The 19,269-nt window shown below is 41.4% G+C and overlaps 1 protein-coding gene across 1 annotated transcript in view; it reads right to left on the reverse strand.

Moving 5' to 3' along the window:
* GMDS (GDP-mannose 4,6-dehydratase) overlaps nucleotides 1-19,269 on the reverse strand; it is a gene marked incomplete at its 3' end in the record, with an annotated part of 554,110 nt that overhangs the window by 276,398 nt on the left and 258,443 nt on the right. The window contains exon 7 of the mRNA XM_084228918.1: nucleotides 10,737-10,864. Within this exon, the coding sequence (XP_084085044.1) occupies nucleotides 10,737-10,864 (128 nt within the window). The remainder of the gene's footprint in view (nucleotides 1-10,736; nucleotides 10,865-19,269) is intronic.

Here is a 19,269-nt window from a genome sequence, read left to right on the forward strand (position 1 = left end):
GCAGTGTATTTTGTCAGTCTGCCTGTTCTGTTCCCTACTCTGTCTCTGGTGAATCCTCTCACCTCCCATGCATCTGGCCTGTTTCCCAGTTCTTGTATAAATAAATATATATATATATATATATTTTTAAAAAGGGTAGGCAGACACAGAGTTGTATGTATGTGAGAAGATGGCCCACCAACTCAGAATGAAGGCAGGGGCTCTCGGGGGTGTGAACAGGGGCTACAAGATAGAGGAGATGCACACAGGAGTGTACCTATCCCTTCAAATAAGTGGTTTTGCATTTGGGGGGTAGATACATAGGAGTGGAATTGCTAGATCCTATGGTAGATGTATTTTTAGTATTTTGAGAAAGCTCCATACTGTCTTTCCATAGGGGCTGAACCAGTCAACATTCCCACCCAGTGTACCCAAAGATCTTAATATTCCTGCTGGCGTAAAAACTGTCATTAAATATTTTTAATACGAAATCAATCAAGATAATTATGTTTTTTAATCTACCGCTGCCCTGGATTATCCTGATGTGTTTGCTGTTCCATTCTATATGAAGAACACAGTTGTAAAGGAAGAGAGGAAGCCAGGAGCCACCTCTTCACAGTCGAATGTGGGGCTCATGGGGTCTGTGGCTCAATAAGAGGTGACAGAGCACTCATGGTCACCACACTTGAGGGCTTCATGGGACAGAGCCCATGGTTAGTACTCAGCGCATGGGTGATTCTTAAGTAAGATTTTTGATATTGTCCACCAGCATCCAACAGCTGAGAGAGGAGGAGAAAGGAAAGTGTGAGGAAAGGGGAAGGAGCAAAACTGAGGGGAAGGGGTGAGGGAAGGCAGAAGAGAGAGGACGAGAGAGGGCAGGAGGGAGAGAGAAAAAGGGAGGTAAGAGGAAGGCAGCAGAAGCAGGGAGGGGGAGAGGGAGAGAAGAGGGAGAGAGAATGTCAGTTACAGGGACTTAGGAAGGGCTTACTGGAATACTTAACTAAGCCAAGGTAATTTCTTTGAGCTTGGTAGACTTCTAACGTCCCAGAGCCCTATATCATGCGCAATTAAACAAGCAAACGGGTAATTCATTAGGGATAATTTTAATAGATGACTCATTTGGCCCAGGAGTCGTGATGCTGTGCCTTTCCAAAGGCTGCGGCAGATAGTTAACTACAACGAAGCTTTCAGCTGCCACTGACAAAAGGTAATGGAATCCAAACCACCGAAGCCACTTTTTAAAACTTACTTCAGTTTTTTTGAAGATAAGGATCAAATGAAATGATTTCTGTTAAACCTGTATTTCCTGTACAGAGTTGATATCTTCTTCAAATTATATGATTGTACAACTATTAAATTAACACTTACAGCAGAGGAAGTCTCCTATTTAGAATATATGACCTGGCCTCTTCAAATATTTCACAGTCTTCTAACTTGATTTCTCATATTTGGGTTCTTTGTTTCACGGGGTGAAAGAGTCTAGAAAGCCAGTGGAAAAAATGCTAGTTTATTTGTAATTCCTGGTGACAGGTAGGATATGGAAGCTGGTCAATATTTGAAGTTAGTGAAAAAGTGTCTTTGAAATCTCTCAAGAATGATTAGATGAGAATCCACCCAGAATGAGGAGCTCTGTCTCCGAAGGAAGACTCAACAGGCTGGAACCAGAACAAGCAAAGCAGCTATATCACATGGAAAATGCAAATAATAATTCCTGCTTTCCTACCCAGGGTCTGAGATTTGTTGGGAGAATCACATCCAACAATGTAAATGATAAAGCACTCCACAAATACAAGAGGATAACCTCCAGGGGTTTAGTGGGGAAAAAAAGGTCTGGTGGAAGCTCTTTGTATTTTGTGTTTGAACTTGAAACTTAAGATCCAGTAAAAATCATCAAGTAATTCTTGACCTAAAAGAGACACTATAAGAAAAAAAAATGCATGAAAGCACGGAGCCCTCAGCTCTGAGGAGGAGGGAGGGACAGCTGCCACACCCACACCAGGATGAGTGGTTGGATTGTGTGGCCCAGGTTCCAGAATGGCCAAGAGGCAGGCCACGGTCACCTTCCTGGAATGCAGCCCGCCAGCCCGAGGCTCCGCCCAGGCACCCACACACCACTGCCCTCGGGGCTGAAGCACACCAATGCTTTGTGACTCAGACCTGGAGGACGGGCCTGGGAACTGGGATCTGGGTGGTGACCATGTGGGTAATGTGTGGCGGGAGGAAATGAAATTACGCACTGGTGCAGTTGGGGGAAGACACTGCGGAGTGTTTCTCTTTTCTTCTTACTGCACCGCTGGCACAGATTTTCTACAGCTACTCTCAAATAGCCCCAAATAAGACTCTTTAAACAGTTTACATGTTTTGAAAGCAAAGTCCTATTATTAGAAAGTCACCTGCTGTGTGTGTGCATGTGTGTGCATGCACTTAGGAGTTCGCATGTGTATCCCTGTGTTGTTGGGGGTGGGGAGCTCAGGCTGGGAGGCAGGTTAGATATGGAGGAAGGAACACAAGAGTGAATTCTGAGACAACAGACTTATCCTCTTTCTATCAAATGGAACTCTTAGGTGTGGAGAGGAAATTGAGGCCCACACAGTGAGGTGTCTGGGTGGGGGGGTTTGGCCTTAGAGAACATGACTGCTTTTGTGATTTTTAAATTTCGTTTCGTCAATCAGAACCAGTATTTCATTCTTTCTTTCTAGTCTTTCCATCTGCTCAGATATTCACTTTTTAAAAATAGGAATCAAGTCTAATAATAGAATCTAAAGAGGGTTGGGGACCTTAGCAGTGTGAGAACATATGGGCACTATTCCACTTTCCTTTATGGTCTGCATGCAACAAGAGAGAGAATTGCTTGAAAATATTTTGTTAGAATCAAATAAATCAATCACAACTCAAACCTAAATGTGGTAAGATTTCCCGCTCCATGGGAAATGTCTTATGCTAAGTATGGCAAACGGTCTTTTAATAGTAGGAGGCATAAAATGCATTTCATATATATGTTCATTTTTATATTTTTTATAAAGATATGGTCAGCTAGAAGATTCCATTCAGCTCAAATGTTTCTTGTGCATCTGCTCTGTCCTAGGCATTATAGGTAGAGTCACACTAATGAGGAATAAGAGCCAGGTCTCCCAGGAGCTTCCTTGCAAGAGATGGACACAAGATATTTTGGAGTCTGTTTGGGAAGGAGTGATCTTGTTCTCAGAGAGCTCAGCCGACTTCATTTCTGCAGGATTGAGTCAACAGTAATGATTTGAGTCCAACCATTCTCTTGAGAATAGGACGAAAAATAGCAAAAATGATCTCCAACATTTTGCATGTTTCTGGGAGGGAGTTGGGGGGGGTGACATGAAAGAGTCATTACTTCTCTTTCATTAGGACCTTATAAATGAGGCTCAAATCAACAACGCACACACAATTTCACAAGGGGTTCCTCCTGTGCCTTGAGATCATTTTGCCTCTGGAAAAGTGCACTTGTGGATTACCTGGGCTTATATTTTTCTTATCTGACATGAAAATGGTACCCCAAATTCATCCACGTGGAGCACATGTACCTGAATGACTTGGTCCCAAGAGGATATTGGTTTCTTCTGAATATTCTTGAACTACATAGGCCTAAAGGACCTGGCACAAGTCAATAACCTGCTGAAAGCCATTTAATCAGCAAATCCAAGAGTCAAACATCATGCTCCTGCACACCATCAGTGGCAAACAAGAGTCCAAAGCATGGCTTCTCCTGAGGGAGGTGCATGGGGAACATGGGGGGCACAGACGGCCTCTGCTCTGTGTCCAGCACTCACTGTCTGAGAAAGCCTCAGGTCTCTCAGCTTCATCAAAGTCAACAGGTAGGAAAAAGAAGAACAGAAGAACAGATCTGACAAGTGTAGATGACCCGACACCCATAGAGGGGTTCGACTTTCTCCTTTACCCAAGCACAAAAGAGAAGGGCCCTCTCTGACTTTGCTGCTCTAGTGCCATGGCAGAGAGAATAAACAGAAGAGGTGCTTTCTAGAGTAAACGGGAATGGGAAATGAGCTGTGAGTCCTTTTCTTAGGGAACATTCTATTTGAAAACCGTTTTTCCTTTGTGGCTTTGGGCAGGGAGGAAAAATTAACACAAGCTTATATTAAATGGTCTATGGCCAAGTCTGGGAACCTGGAGCCTGGGCCCCAAAGCCAGCAGCAAGGAGCCCTCGGGGGCTGGAAAGCCATGGAGCAGGGCCATGGGGACAAGACACAACGTTGTAGTAAATGACTCCCATGCAGTAAAACACGAGAAGTCAGATAAAGCCAGCTAGTACTTTAAACTGAGTTGAAAAATGAGAATTTTGATGAACTCTTAGCTTGGAGAGGTACAGGGACAGGCAGAGGAAGGGTTGAATTTACGGGTGACTGTGGGCATAGAGCATAGGAAAACAAGACTGCCTTAATGGCAGACACTTTCTGTCTTTTCCAGGGAGCATTAGTATAAAAATGAAGCATTTAATTAAAGATATATAAAGCTTTTATAGGTGAAATTATCATTCAATTTCGATGATGTCATATTTCACGAGGTGATTACATCTGTATGACATCAACAGTCTTGCTACTAGAATTAAACAGGCAGGTTTTGAATTAAACAGGCAGGTTTAGAATTAAACAGGCAGGTTTTGTTTGGGAGACAGATATGAAGTGGGAGACCAGAGAGACAGGGAGAAGAGACCAGAGGAGGAATGAGTGGCCCAGGAGGAGCCTCGGAAGGAAGTGGGCAGCCCCAGGGGGGCAGAAGGAGAGGCTAAAGGCAACTCCTGACACACCTGAAGTGGCAGTGAATCAGCACCTAATCTCAGGGCAAGAAAAATGTTTTTTTCCCAGGACTTTTAATCTCAGGACTAGAATGGTGACTTCTCAGGCACATGCAGTCATTTCACCAACCACAGGGTCTGATGACACTGAGCACCTGGGGAGTGAGTCCAGGGTGGAGGCCCCGCGCCTGCCTTAATGTGGTTAATTACTACCCATTAGCAGGTAAATGGATTCACAGTTTCATAATCCATTCCCACAGGCACAATACCTACTGAGTATCCAACTCCGCACTGTGTTCACTTACACCCTCTCTCCACATACAACACAACATGCTCGTTGGCCAAGACCTTATTTTCCAATTTAATCTCAGATGCTCAATGGTACATACATAATACCCTTTAAATGAAATTTGGTTCATTTGCCCCTGGTTGATGATAATTGACAAGTTTGGAGGATACATTCCACGCCTTGAGGTGTGCCTACACCTCACCACCCCAGCCACCACCAAAGGCTCGGTGCCAGTCACAGGATCAAATTAGGTATCTTCCCACCCCTCACGTCTATGGTTTTAAAATCTGATTGAGAAGATGATCTAAAAATGGACCTGCTTTCATGTTTCCGAATTGCCTGTGGATGAAAAATCGACGGATGTGAATTCTGGATGGTGTGAGCTTGGTTTACTACAATGACAGTGGAAATGGAGCAGTGGCAAATAGAGCTTGGAGGCCTGGCCACTACTTATCCTGTCACCCCAACAACCAAGACCTGGTCAGAGGCGACATGGCAAAAGGGACTGTCTGTGCTCGTGTTAAGTGAGGCTGACAGACCATGACAGACACTTTAGAGGACTCACACACAAGAAGAGACCCAGCAAGTCTCCCAAATAAGAGAAAGGTAAAAGATAAAAACAGTTAGTTGATGGTGATGTTGCAACAAGCAAACATTCTCTCAAATAAAATCCCAGAAAGTTTTTGGGGCCTCTTCTCCTTCCAGATTTGTAGGAAATGACACAGGATGTAGCAGCAGGGTAGTACGGAGAAGGATGGCTGGGGAAGTGGGGGTCAATTCTCCCCAGCGCCATCAACAGTCTCCTCCTCCAGAGCCTCCCAGCTGCCCCAGGTCTAATCCACTGAGAACCGAAAGCTGTAATGAAGGTTAACTCACTCAGAAGCCAGTGGACAGAGACGACTGGCACTTAATCACCCATTTTGCCCAAACACAACCCTCGCGTCTCTGCCCAATGTGGACAATATAATGTATTCACGGATCTCATAGCGGCACCAGTCACACGCACATCTCCCCAATACTTCTCTTCCCCTTCAATGGCAGGAAAAGGAGAGAAACTCAGGTTTCTCTCTCCCTGGAAATGAAAAGTTACCCAAAGCGCTGCTAATGTCTCTGTCCCGTCAATGAGACATAGATTAGTGCTGATGAGCCTGGTGTGGGGGCCCAGCCTGGGCTGGAGCTCTGGCATCCTTCACCTGTACTGGCTGCGGCTCTGAGTGAGCATGTCTCCTCCACTCCCTGACCCTCAGCTCCATCAAATGAGACATGCACTCCACTTCTCAGGATTGTTGTGTATATTATGTCAGATGAGGCATACAAAGTCCTCAGTCAAATTTCTAGCATACATGTGTACAAGATTTGGCAATCATATTTTCAAAAGCAGCTTTTTGTTAATGATCTGTAAGGAAGGGAGGGAAAGAAAACAGGGAAGGAGGGAGGGAGCATATGGGAATGTAATAGTAAGACTCAGTAAAATTCAGTAAGACTCCCCTAGCAATTGGAAAACCCCCTGGACCAGAACTCTTTGGACCAGATCTCTTCAGAAACATCTGTAGGGTCAGCTATTGCCAGTAAAGCATTATGATATTTTTTTAAAAATATTCTTTTTTTGCTAAGTCCTGGATAGAGTGCAGACTCAGGTCACTTGCTATTGCTCACAAATCCCAAGAGCAAGGGCCCTCATGCGCGAGGGGCAAAAATGTAACAAAACCACACTGACTCTGGCCCCATCCTTACCAGTGACCCAATCTCTCAATATTTTATAGCTACAGCTGTGTCCTCGCTATCAAAGACAGGCCCACAGTGGGATCCCGTCAACCACACTTACCATTAACTTATTTAAACATGGCAACACTTGCCCACTCCATGGTGCTAGATGTTAATACTTACTTTTCATGAAAGAGTGGCGAGGATGAGTAGGTTTGGGCAGCCATTCTTCTTAGCAGGCCCTGTGCACATTTATGTATCCTAAGTTTTCAGAAGTCAGACCAATGCTAAGGACACATCTGTTTAACTTTGGGGCACTCTAGTCTAAAGGCATCTGTGGCTTTGGACAAAGTTGGGAGGACTGTCACTTACAGCAACTAGAACCAAGACCATGGTGAGTGGTCCAGGAAGATATGCCGAAGGAGCAGGGCCTCCCACCCCCGGGCAGGGTAGGGGTCTCTCCTTTGAGTTTTCACACACTGCTCAGTCAGCTTGAATGTGATACACAGCCCCCAGTGTGTTCTCAGGAACACTGGAGTGGCTTTAGTGGATATGGAGGGAGCTATGCGTGAGAACAAGGGACCGGTCATGTGGTATTAAGGAAGATGATAAGATTTTAAACCTTCGAATTGCCCACGGATCTAACCTAAATGAAATGTAAAATTTTGATAGCCCGTGTTTGTGTGAGTTGAGTATTTGTAGCTCTGCACTACTAGCACTGCAGCAATTTTTAAACAGTAATATCTTTTGCTCAAAATGCAACAATAATTGTAGAATCTGGGTCTCGGATCTATGAGAGTTCACGGTAAAATTCATTCTATAATTCTGCATGTTTAGAAATGTTTATAGTAAAATATTTTAAAAAGTTAGGGTTGTGTATAACTTGTTTATTCTGAAGTACAATATAACTTAATAGTTTTACCATTCACTTCAAGCTGAAATGCCTCTTACTCACTTAGATAACTTTTAAGTCATTTTGATCTAGGAAACAAGACTATAAATGGATGTTAATGAGCCTGAATCAGCAACAGGAAATGGCTTTGTATAAATTGCTGCAAAAATGTTTACAAGACAGAGGTAGATTCTAATCATATATTTACAGCACATTAATGCTAATTTTTTACAGGGTTGTCATTATGTCCTTTTTGCAGATGGGTAAACTGAGATATAAGGTCCTGTCTAAGGGTAGGGGGCAAAGTCACTGACAGCTGAGAGCACCTACCTGACTCCATCCAGTGCTCTCTACTCTTCACTGTAAAATTCATCCAAAGTAATACAGTGCAAGTCTCTTAATCTGAGGATTTACCAACATGATGTGTCTATATATAAACGAGAGGGGTTATGCCATCAAGACATGTGTGAAGAGGTGCTGTTTTGACTGCTTGCTCCGTGCATGTCAAGGCTTCTTTATGCTCAAAGCTGATTATAAGCACCGGGGTGCAGATGTGCTTTAAACAAACAATGCCTCTTTTCTCATTCTTATGACTATGAAATTTGATTTTGGCAACATCTACTCTTAGTCATAAGTCTGTGAAGTAATCTCATTTTAATATATTTTGAAATGCAAGGGGTGGTAATATTTCTAAAAGTGGTGATAGCGAACTATGAATTCTTACTTAATAATGACATGCTTGCTTCTAGAAGTCCAGAAATTTAGACTTATTTTAGAACACATGAAATAGAGCCATAAATGGCATCTTACATCATCAACCTGTGTTACTGTCCCAACTCCAGGGGAATCCTGAACTGCAAAGCCCACTCCGTAGTAGAGCAAATCAGGTCTGCAATGCAAGTTAGGGTGACTCGACTTTGTATGTGGTCTCTCTCTATGGAATCTGAAAAATTTTACATTCTTACTAAAAGGCCTGGCATGGTTATTCTGGCTTCTGGGTACCCTGTTCTGACACCATCTTGTCAAGCGATCTTCAAACTGACATCCTTTGAGAAGACCTTTATGAAGTCTTCAAGCCACAAGTTTATAAAATACTTTCATTTTAAACAAATACAAACATGGCTCCTTCAGTGCCAAGATAGACACAGCCAGCTACACCCAGGAACTGGGCAAGCTGTGGCATTCCGGGAGGGAGCTGATGGCAGAGTTCTCTGTCAAGACCCACTGAGCTCCCCAAAGATTTTCTCTTTACTGACATACTTATTTAATGATCTCTTGTGTTTTTGTTGGAATTTTTGGTCTATTTTTAAAATGTCATTTATTTTTTCCCTGATTCAAAAGTTTATGCATACTCATTTCAATATATGGAAAATGTAGATGTGTAAAAAAGAAAATAAACAGAACCCATAATAAGTATTATTAACATCTTGACATACTATTTCCCTCACTATCAAAATCTAAGTCCAGTGCAAACTTCTTTACCCCAGTGCAAAATATAAAAATAAAATAGAACGAAATTTGATCTGTTTGGTTCCTAACTTTGTAGAAAAAGAACCTGGCTAAAGAGTAATACCTTTATAGCCTTCTATTTAGCTTTAAGTATACAGAGAGAGCTGGAGGGCTATACACCAAAGCATTACTGAAAACAAGGTTTACAAAGCTGGCCTCATTTTTGGAGGGAGTTTAATTTCTTTTTTTCACATAGGTTAGACAAAAGAAAGTTTCTGCTTCTCCAGCTAACATCTTTCTCTCACTTCCTTAAAATTTCTGAGAGTGCACCCTTAAATATTTTTTCACGTAACATCCTTACAACTTACTCAAGGACTAAAGCTATAAAAATTCTTCTTTGTAATTAAAACTCAGCAAACAAATTTAAATGATATGAAAGTTGTACTGTTCAAAATTTAAAACCATTTGGTTTATAATATAAACGTGTATTATGTAAATCAGTGTGATATGAATCAAGTACACGACATTTTTCACTGTCAGAAACAAAAATAACAGTGTGTTGCAGCTAAGCTCTGTGTTAGCAAGTAAACTACTTGTTTGCTTTCTTTTGCAAATGTTCAAGTTTCTTTTGAATCACATCAATGAACTAGGAAGGCAGATCCGGTTTCCCAGAGAGGAATCATGAAAGACAGAAATAGTCTCACAAGCACAGGAAATCTGCCAGCACCGAAACAAGGCATTGAGCTCCAGGGCAAAAGACAACGTCAACAACGTGCCACCATGCGTGATAAAAGCAGACAAATCAGGGCAAAGTCAGATAGAAAAGTTGTTTAGAGAAATTGCACACATTTATCTAAGTAACTAACACATGTCGCCAAAACCAAAACTCATTATGTATATAAAGCCCAAGAGCGGAATCTGAATTTCCTTTAACTATACCAGTTATTGAGCAGTAGCATCGTTATTAACTTTTCTCTCTTTCCCTCACAGACAACGCTTGTTGGTGAGCGAAGTCATGCTATAGAAAGTGCAGTACCATACTCCCCAGACTCGAAAACAGCAGAAATCAAAAGCACCATAATATTACTCTTAGGTAATTTAGGTAATATTAGTAATATTAGGTACTCTTAGATGATTTAGTGGGATAACATAAACCTGAAGGTCTTTGAGTATACCAATTGAAAATTAAGTCACATTTCTTGATGATATGAGAACTGGTACCTTTATACCAAAAATGTTCTTTCATGGTTAGTTTATGTGTGCTGGGTGGGAAGGAGGGAAAAGGCCAAAAAAAAAAAAAAAAAAAAAAAAAGTGGGGAGGAGAAGGAAACCTGAGAAGTAAAGAATACCAGTGAAGTATTTGTTTATCCATCATAAAAATCATTGATGGCCACCTTTGTTTTTTTTTAAAAGTCGAAAGAACATTTCTGAAAGATGAACTCACTTGAGTAACATCCAGTGTGATCCACGTGCATTGCTGAACCAACAAGTCTCAGACAGAAAGCAGCCCAGGCTGGGGCCGACCTGCATTAACAAATGTTCCTCGCTACCACCTCCAGGTCACGCTTTTGTTCGAGAGGCCCGGCATTTCAAACACCAACATACAGGTATTTTCAAGAATCTAATGAGTCAGTTCCTACCTCGACATAGTCCTTGGCATGGCCCCAATCTCGTTTGGCATCCAGATTTCCCAAACTGAAACATTCCAGTTGTCCAAGGTAAATCTTAGCTACTGACCGGCTAATTTTTCGAGTAACAAAATTAGCTCCTAAAAAGAGACAAAGAGATGTATTATCAGTGGAGTACATTTGACATTTAACAGTTTGGTGAACCAATCCCACTTTCAGCCTCTGGGCATTTTTTTCATTCTCCTTTGCTCTTCCCCTTTAAAAGAATAATAAAAGTGAAGAAAAAAGAAAAAGATCATTAACTGTCATTTGGACAAGTTAAGAAGCTCTAATTCTATGTGTCACGTCAGCTCTACTTTCATAACAAACATTTTTCTTTGGTGGACATCTTAACCTTCCTAACTGGCGGCTGTAATATGCAAGTCAGGCATTAGGCCAAAGAAAAGCTATCGGAATGCCAGTTTCTAAGCAGAAAATTCAAAAGGCTTGTATGAAGGGAAATGCCAGAATGGAAGACAGACATCTAAGACCACCCTGCCTTTTTTTTTTTTTAGAACATAAACATCATGTATTCCTATTAATAAAGATATCTGGGGAGAGGGAGGGAGAGGAACTTAGCTAACAGGGTTTAACTAGTTAAAGAAAACAAACAAGAAAGGCGTTAGGGTTGCCAATAAAGGATTGTCTTATTTAGAAACCTGCACAAGCATCCAATTATAAATTATCACACAGTTTGAGGCAAAAGCTCCTCGCACTGCACCCATTGCATGACACGTTTCAACTTCATTCAAGTGTTTTCCCTTATTTCCTCCTGAATTTGGAAGAAGTATGTTGAAAAGACTAGCTGAAAGGTGCCATAAATTGAAGAAAGTGGTGAACTGTTTGAATGTTCTCTGGTCTTGAATGGAAGCTTCTTACTTTACTTATTTACATTGTATCCTTTTAGCTGTGATTGCTTGCATTTTTTCTTTTTCTCCCCCCCCACCATCCCTCACCCTCCTTTACACCCCCTTGACCTTTCTGCCTCCCCCCTCCCTCTTCACCTCAGAAGTCTAACTTAGCTTATTAGTGTCAGCTTGCTTTTCTACATATTTTGCTTTGTGCAAACTTCCGCTAAGAAAACGTCCAATATTTTTGCCTTTGTCATTTTCACTTCTTTACTACAATACATGTAATTCCTTCAAGCTCCTTATATATTTTTTTAAAATTTTTTTTTATAAAGGCATGTTTTATTTATTTATCTGTTTGTTTGGTTTTTTTGTTTGTTTATACATGCACTGGGTACAGTCAGAAGCGCAGGAGGGTGAGAGAATTCACCAGAGCCAGAGCGGGGAGCAGAGCAGGCAGAAGGACCGAAGTACACTGCTGAGGGGAGCAGCGGGCGGCAGGAGAGGTCTGCGCGCCATTTGGGACCCTCCTCCGGTGACAACACTTCATCTTTCCTTATGGCTGAATAATACTCCACAGTGTGGACAGACATCTTCTAGATCCTTTTCTCCATCTGTGGGCACTTTCATTGCCTCCCTGCTATTGCAAATATTGTTGTGGTAAATGCCACAGGGCAGATGATTTTGTTGGAGTTGATGGCTTCATATTCTTCAGATAGATGCCCAAGAGCAGGACTGCTGGGTCATACTATAATTTCCATATTTTTAAAGATAAATCCAGATTGCTTTCCAAAATGGGTGCACTGGTTTACCTCCCCACTCTATCTACTTTAAAAGACTGCAGAAAAGGACAAAAGTAAAAGACACTTTGGAAACTATTCTACCCAAGTCCCTACGAACTGGTAGGGTTATCACCAAACGCCATATAATACCAGGTTCTCAAGGTGGACACCATATGAGTTAGTCAGTAATGGTTTCATACAGTTTAGGTAGATTGCTATCCTAATTTATCACATTTCAGTGACTTTAACTTTGTTCTTCTGCAGATGAAACAGGGAGGCAATGTTATGACAAAAGCCTTTGGCTTCCAGAGAAACTGGCACAGGAATAAGGGAAATTTTTCTAAATAGATTTTCTAAATTTTGGCAAGAATATGGTCCAGCACAAGTTCAAACATATACGAGATTCACTTACCACACAAATTCAGTATATACATTTACACTAACGCCATCTCATTAAAAATCACAATAGCACTTCTGCAGAAATCGATTCTGTTTTTCTGAGTAATTCACAGAGTACATTAAGAAAGCCAAAGTTCCAACTTCCCACAGCAGTTTATGAAACACACAGAGTTCTTAAAAAAAAAAAAAAAAAGGGGTGGGGGGATTTCAAATTGAAGAAATATTTATTAGGTGCTATTCTTCTAGATCTATGATCAACAGGCTGGCTTTTACATTCTATGGACATCTGATAATTTAAATTCATAATTAAGGTTGGGTGATGTCTATTTCAGTGTGAGGACTCTAGTATCATCTCAACATCCACTAGATATTGGAGGTGCCAAGATTGTGCTCTTTGCCAGTAAACAAATTTTAGGAGTCCACTGGGAGCACTGTATCTTCCAAATGGAAGGCCCCAGCCTGATTACAGTTTATTCTTTCAACCGGTGTTAATTGAACAGCAAGCACTGAGCAGGGCATCTGGAGGAGAAGCAGCCCCTCCTCCCAGTAGCACAGTGAGAGCAGGATACATAGAGCTCAGCGGTCAAAGTAACATTGAGACTTTAACCCCTGCGCCACCAGGGAGGCCCAGTATGAGCTTTTAGTGTCATATCCACGAGGACTTTGCCAAGCCCAAGGTCATGAAGCTTTTGTCCTATTTTTTTAATGAATTTTATGCAATTTGCTCTTACATTTACATCTTTGATCCATTTTTATGTCGTGACGAATGGGTTTAGCTTCATTCATTTCCACGTGGATACACAGTTATCTGACACTATTTGTTGAAAAGGTTACCTCTCCCGCTGTGAATCGTCTTGGCATCTTTTAATGAAAATCAATTCACCATAAATGTGCTCCATCTAATATCCATCCTTATCAACGTACAGCATGCCCTTGATGATAGCAACTTTCTGCTAAGTTTTAAAGTTAGGAAGTGTGTGTCTTCCGACTTTGTTCTTTTAAAAGACTGTTTTAGCTATTTATAGGACCTTGAATTGCCCCATGAATTTTAGCATCAGCTTGTTAATTTCTGCAAAAAAAGCCAACACGGATTTTGATTGGGATTATGCTCAATCTGTATGGGTCAATCTGAAGAATGTCTCCTCCTTTACAATATGGCATCCTCTAATTCATGAATACCGGGTGTCTTTTCATTCATTTAGTTTTTTGTTTTTATTTTTGTATTTCTTTCAGCAACATTTTATAGCATGCAGAGAGAACCTTCTGCCCTCTTTTGAGTTAAATCTGTCCCTAAGCCCTTTATCCACTTTACTGTAAGTATTATTGTAAATGGAACTGATTTCTTAATTTCATTTTCGGATTAATTTTAAATGTTATTAGAGCTAATGTATGCTGCACAAGTTAATTCTTAGCAGAGGTTTAAAATGATTCCTCAAGAATTTGCTCACTTCATTTTTAGTTCTATCCACAGACTGCTGTTCTTAGGATGAAACTATATCATCATCATAGACAACAACCTATACCTTAGAGGTCCCTTTGCACAACCATCCCAAATGTGCAGGTGGAGAGGTGGTCAGGAGGAAAGGCTGAACCTGCCTGTCTCAACTGTTCCCCCTCCGGCTGCTCTCACCCACCTGCCCAGAGAGATGCCTTCAGTGGCTGTACATTGTAACACATGTGGATAATTGAACCCCCACAAATATTTTAAATACACGATTGACTTCTAAGAGCCTTAAACTGGAAGGCCTTGCCTAGGAAGGAGTGCAAGAATTGAAAATATTAGCTGATCTGAGGCCAGCTCTGTTAGTTATTGGCTATGTCATCTTGCACAAAACATTTAACAATTCTGAAGTTACAGTCTCCACTGGTAACTACCAGTATAGTAATATTTGTCATGCCAATTCACAGGGTACGCTCACAGAGAGAAAACAGGGTTAGATGCTTCAGTGAGAAAATCTAGTAATCTGCTTAGCAAGTTGTTGATAAATGTTAGTGATGATTATAACTATTTTATGAAAATGTTAATGGTATCTATAATTAAGCCTCAATGAAAAGCCCAGATTTCCAGTCTTCTTATTTCATCTGTTACTACATCTCTGAAATTGCTGATTTTGAAAGTCTGAGATTTGAGAACAGATCTAAATAAAAAGCCCCAGCCAAAGTCATACACATGGATAAACACATGGAAACATCAAAAAAAAAAAAATTCTTCAATGGTTGTCGGTAACTTTTTTCAAATAGACAGTAGTCACATAAATGTATAATCATAAGGAAGAGATCAACAAGAAGGATTTTTTAAATTCATTTTTTATTTTATACATTTTTTACATCATTTTTCATTTTTGCACAATGTATGCATTTTCATCTTGGGTATAGTCCCCATACAATTCCCACCCTCCTTGTTTTGATCCTACTCCCTCCTCCGCCCCTCCCTTATTTAGGTTTTCTAAATTCCTGCTATGAGTGAGACCATCCGGTATTTTTCTTTTTCTTTCTGGCTTATTTCTCTGAGCATGATCCCTTCCAGCTCCATCCATGTTGCTGCAAAGGGCACCTGCACCCCTCTGTTTATAGCAGCACTATTTATAATAGCTAAGCTATGGAAACAACCAAAATGCCCAAAAATAGATGACTGGATCAAAAAGATGTGGTACATATACATAATGGAATATTAATCAACAATCAAAAAAGATAAACTCATGCAATTTGAAGCAACAAAAAGGGTTTTTGATCAGATATTCGCTCAGATTGAAATTAGGAGTTTGCCTAGCACTGATAGAGCAAAAAGAGCACAATTTCTGTTTCAGCAATAAAGCAAACAAGAAAAAATGCCATATCAAAAAACACCACGATATGCTTGATAAACCATTATTTTTATCTACTGAAATTCAAAGCTGATTCTCCCACAAGTGCCCAGCTAAGGGGGATTCCTGGGGCAGCCTGGCGTGGTTGCTGAGGGCTTTGTGTGGGAAGACCTGGCAGCAGGTATCAGCTTTAATATCCAAGATAAGACCAGGGAGAATAATGGGAGTATTCTTAGTTCTGAGTTCTGTTACTTTATCAGTGTTATCATAAACATGTGTTCTAGTTTCTCAGTTGCTATATCTTTTAAATGGGACAATAATCCACAATAAGGATCAAATGAGACACTAGAACTGATGGACCATAGAATACTGTGTCAACGTAAGGCATTTCTATTAGTTACACATCTTTTCTCTCTTAGATATTCTTATTGTGATAAATATTTTTTCAAGTTAGGCCTTTCTCTTTTGCATTTCTCTTTATATGACCTTCAGAATTAGCCCAAAGCTGAGAAAAGATTTGAAGGGCTCCATCAGATAGTCAAAAAAAAAATTAGTTATTATTCAAACTAGGATTGTAGAATCCTAATCATAAGTCTGCATGCTTTGCAAGCAAGACTTCATGGAAAAGTACCTTTCTAAATAAATTAAATGCATCAAAATCTGTGTATTCACAATGCAAACTGTCCCATACAGGGGTGTCCCCTTAGGTCCTGATGGGCAGCTAAATGGCTTGTGGTTCTTGTGAAAAGGACCTTTGAGAAGGAAGGGAGCTTCCCAGCTCTTTCTTTCTTTCTTTCTTTTTTTTAAAGATTTATTTATTTTATTTGTTTGTTTGTTTGTTTATTTATACAAGCGCTAGCTACAGTCAGAAGTGGGGTGGTGGTGAGAGAATTCACCAGAGCCAGAGCGGGGAGCAGAACAGACAGACTGATGAAGTACACTGCTGAGGGGAGCAGCAGGTACGGTAGGAGAGGTCTGTGTGCCATGTGGGACCCTCGCCGGCAGACAGGGATTGAACCGGTGCTGCAGAGGCTGCGGGCAGCATCGCAGCCCAGCGCTCAACCACTGCACCACCGGGGAGGCCCTCAGCTCTCTCTTTCTAGACTGGACAAAAGCATGAGTAGAGGTGGGTAAAATGAGACTTCCATGTTTCAATCTAGCCTCTTTGGAATGAGATAAGGCCAGAAGAGAGAAGAAATCATTGTGAGGTGGCACCTGTGCCCTATTTCATGCCAGAGAGAGCCTGAATGCTCATTCACACTGAGCTGGGGCAGCTGCAGCAAGATTCATGAAGCAGTGACATGAGGCTCTCCCAAGGTGGAGAGCAATGAGAGCCAGTGGGCTGGCAGGTGACTCCAAGTGGCCCGGAGGTGGTGGAGAGGATGCCCTGAAGTTGAGGCTTGGAGGTAAGACCACCTTGGTCAAGGACTGCACATACGATGAACCAGGCAGGAATGAGAATGCCTCACTCCAGAGCTGATAGAAAGAGAAGCCTCTGACTTTTATCAGCAGCTGACAGACACCACAAAGAGTTAGGCCTAGGGCTAGCACCATCTCCTAGGCAATCAGGCAGGGGAAGAGCTCGGACCAGCAACTCTGTGGCTGAGACCAGCAGGCTGAGGATGCCAGCTGCCCCCTTGTTCACATGAGGTCAAACTGCATCTGTGTCCCATATGACCAGGGCCACCTTGAAGAGAAACAAGGCAAGGTAGCACTCATAGAAAAACTGGCATCCCCACTACATTCTAGGAGACACTGACATTTTTTAATCAAATTTGTTCTTTCTGAGAAAAGCAGACATTTAAACAGTTAAGGGCTGGATGAATTTCCTGTGGCTGCCATCACAAGTGACTGCATGGCTGCAAATGACTGAACTTGTTTCTCTCACAGTCCTGGAGGCCTGACTTCCGAACTTCAACAGGGCTGCGTTCCTTCTGGGAGGTCTAGGGGAGCAGCACCTTCTCTGCCTCTTTCTGCATCCAGTGCTTCTGGCTTTCCCAGGTTCTAGGGCAGTGTCACTCCAACCTCTGTCTCCATCTTCACATCTGTGTGCCTGCAAGTTTGTCTCTTCAGCTCCTTGTAAGAACACCTGACACTGGATTCAGGTTTACCCTTGTTGTCCAGGATGAGTTCTTTGTCTTAAGCTCCTTATTCTAATTACATCTATAAAAGACCATTTCCCCAAATACAGACAGGATGAGGATGTGGACATCCTCATCTAAGGACCAAGGATTAGAAATACTTGAGAATATGATAAAACTTGAAGCTAGCTTTATGCCATGATTTTATTATCAATTTAAAGGTAATTCTGGGGCCTCCCCGGTAGCGCAGCGGTTGAGCACTGGGTTGCGAAGCTGCCCACGGCCTCTGTAGCGCCGGTTCGATCCCCGGCTGCTCCCTGGCCACCGGAGGAGGGTCCCACATGGCGCGCAGACCTCTCCTGCCGCCAGCTGCTCCCCTCAGCAGTGTACTTCCGTCCTTCTGCCTACTCTGGCTCTGGTGAATTCTCTCACCCTCCCATGCTTCTGACTGTACCCAGTGCATGTATAAATAAACAAAAAAAAATAAAAAAAAAGGTAATTCTGTATCTTGTATAAGCATAATAGTCACAAAAACTCTTTGATAGGAAAAGATTAATTTAAAGGTAAAGTTTCCTCTGTTTTAACTGCAACCTTGCCTCTGTTAATCTGAACAGTTCCCAGTTCTCTTTCTAGAGAGAAGACACATCTATTTATAATTCAGGAATGGAAATGCTGTGTAGATTTCTGTATTTAACAATTTCTTTTCTTATCTTTCCTTTTGGCATAATTTCCTTTCCTCTTAAAATACATTCTTTAGAAGTTCTGTTCATGTAGAGAAATGAAATGCTCTTGCTTGTGATTGGAGGATAGTTTTGCTAGTTATCTAATTCTAGATTGAAAATCATTCTCTCTGAGCATGCTGAAGGTCCTCTTCCAAAGCCTTCTGGTCTCTATGTTTGGCTACTGAGAAGTGTGCTCCCACATGGCAATTCCTTGGTAGGGTTTCTTTTCCTCCTCTCACAACTTTAAAGAGGGTATCCTTGTCTTTGGCATCCTGGAGTTTTCATTCCATGTATCTGATACAGTTTACTGCCGACTGCATGTGACTGCATGTGGCACTTCTGGATCTGAGAGTCTTCTATCACTTCTCAGCAGCCATCCCTTCAAATAGTCCCTCTTCTTCACTTCATTTCCTTCCTTCTGGGAAAGAATGCTGGACCATTTCATTTTACCTTCCATTCTCTTCATTTCCTTTTCTTTAAATGATTTTTATCACTTTGTTGTTCTCTACAATATTCTGGTAACTTCCTTAGGTCCACCTTATTTTCATCCAGCTGTTTAATATTTAGGTTATCCATGTAATGCTTTACTTTAAAAATTAATAGTATTTTGGTTCTTACATAAATTGCCTGGGCACTTTTATATCCTATTGTAACTTATTTTTTAATTGATCATTCATTATCTAACCTTATCTTCATATTTTGGTATTCTAAATTTGACAGTGCCAATATTGAAACTTCACAGGGGATGGCTGTCATTTCTGCTCACTTGGATGGATACTGGTGTGTTTCCTTGTTTGTCTGGTGACACCATGAGTTCATATTTACTAATCTTAATGCACTGGGCACTAGAGGTCAACTTTGAGAAGGGTG

Source organism: Talpa europaea (genome assembly GCF_964194135.1).
Source record: "Talpa europaea genome assembly, chromosome: 2".
NCBI lineage: Eukaryota > Metazoa > Chordata > Mammalia > Eulipotyphla > Talpidae > Talpa > Talpa europaea.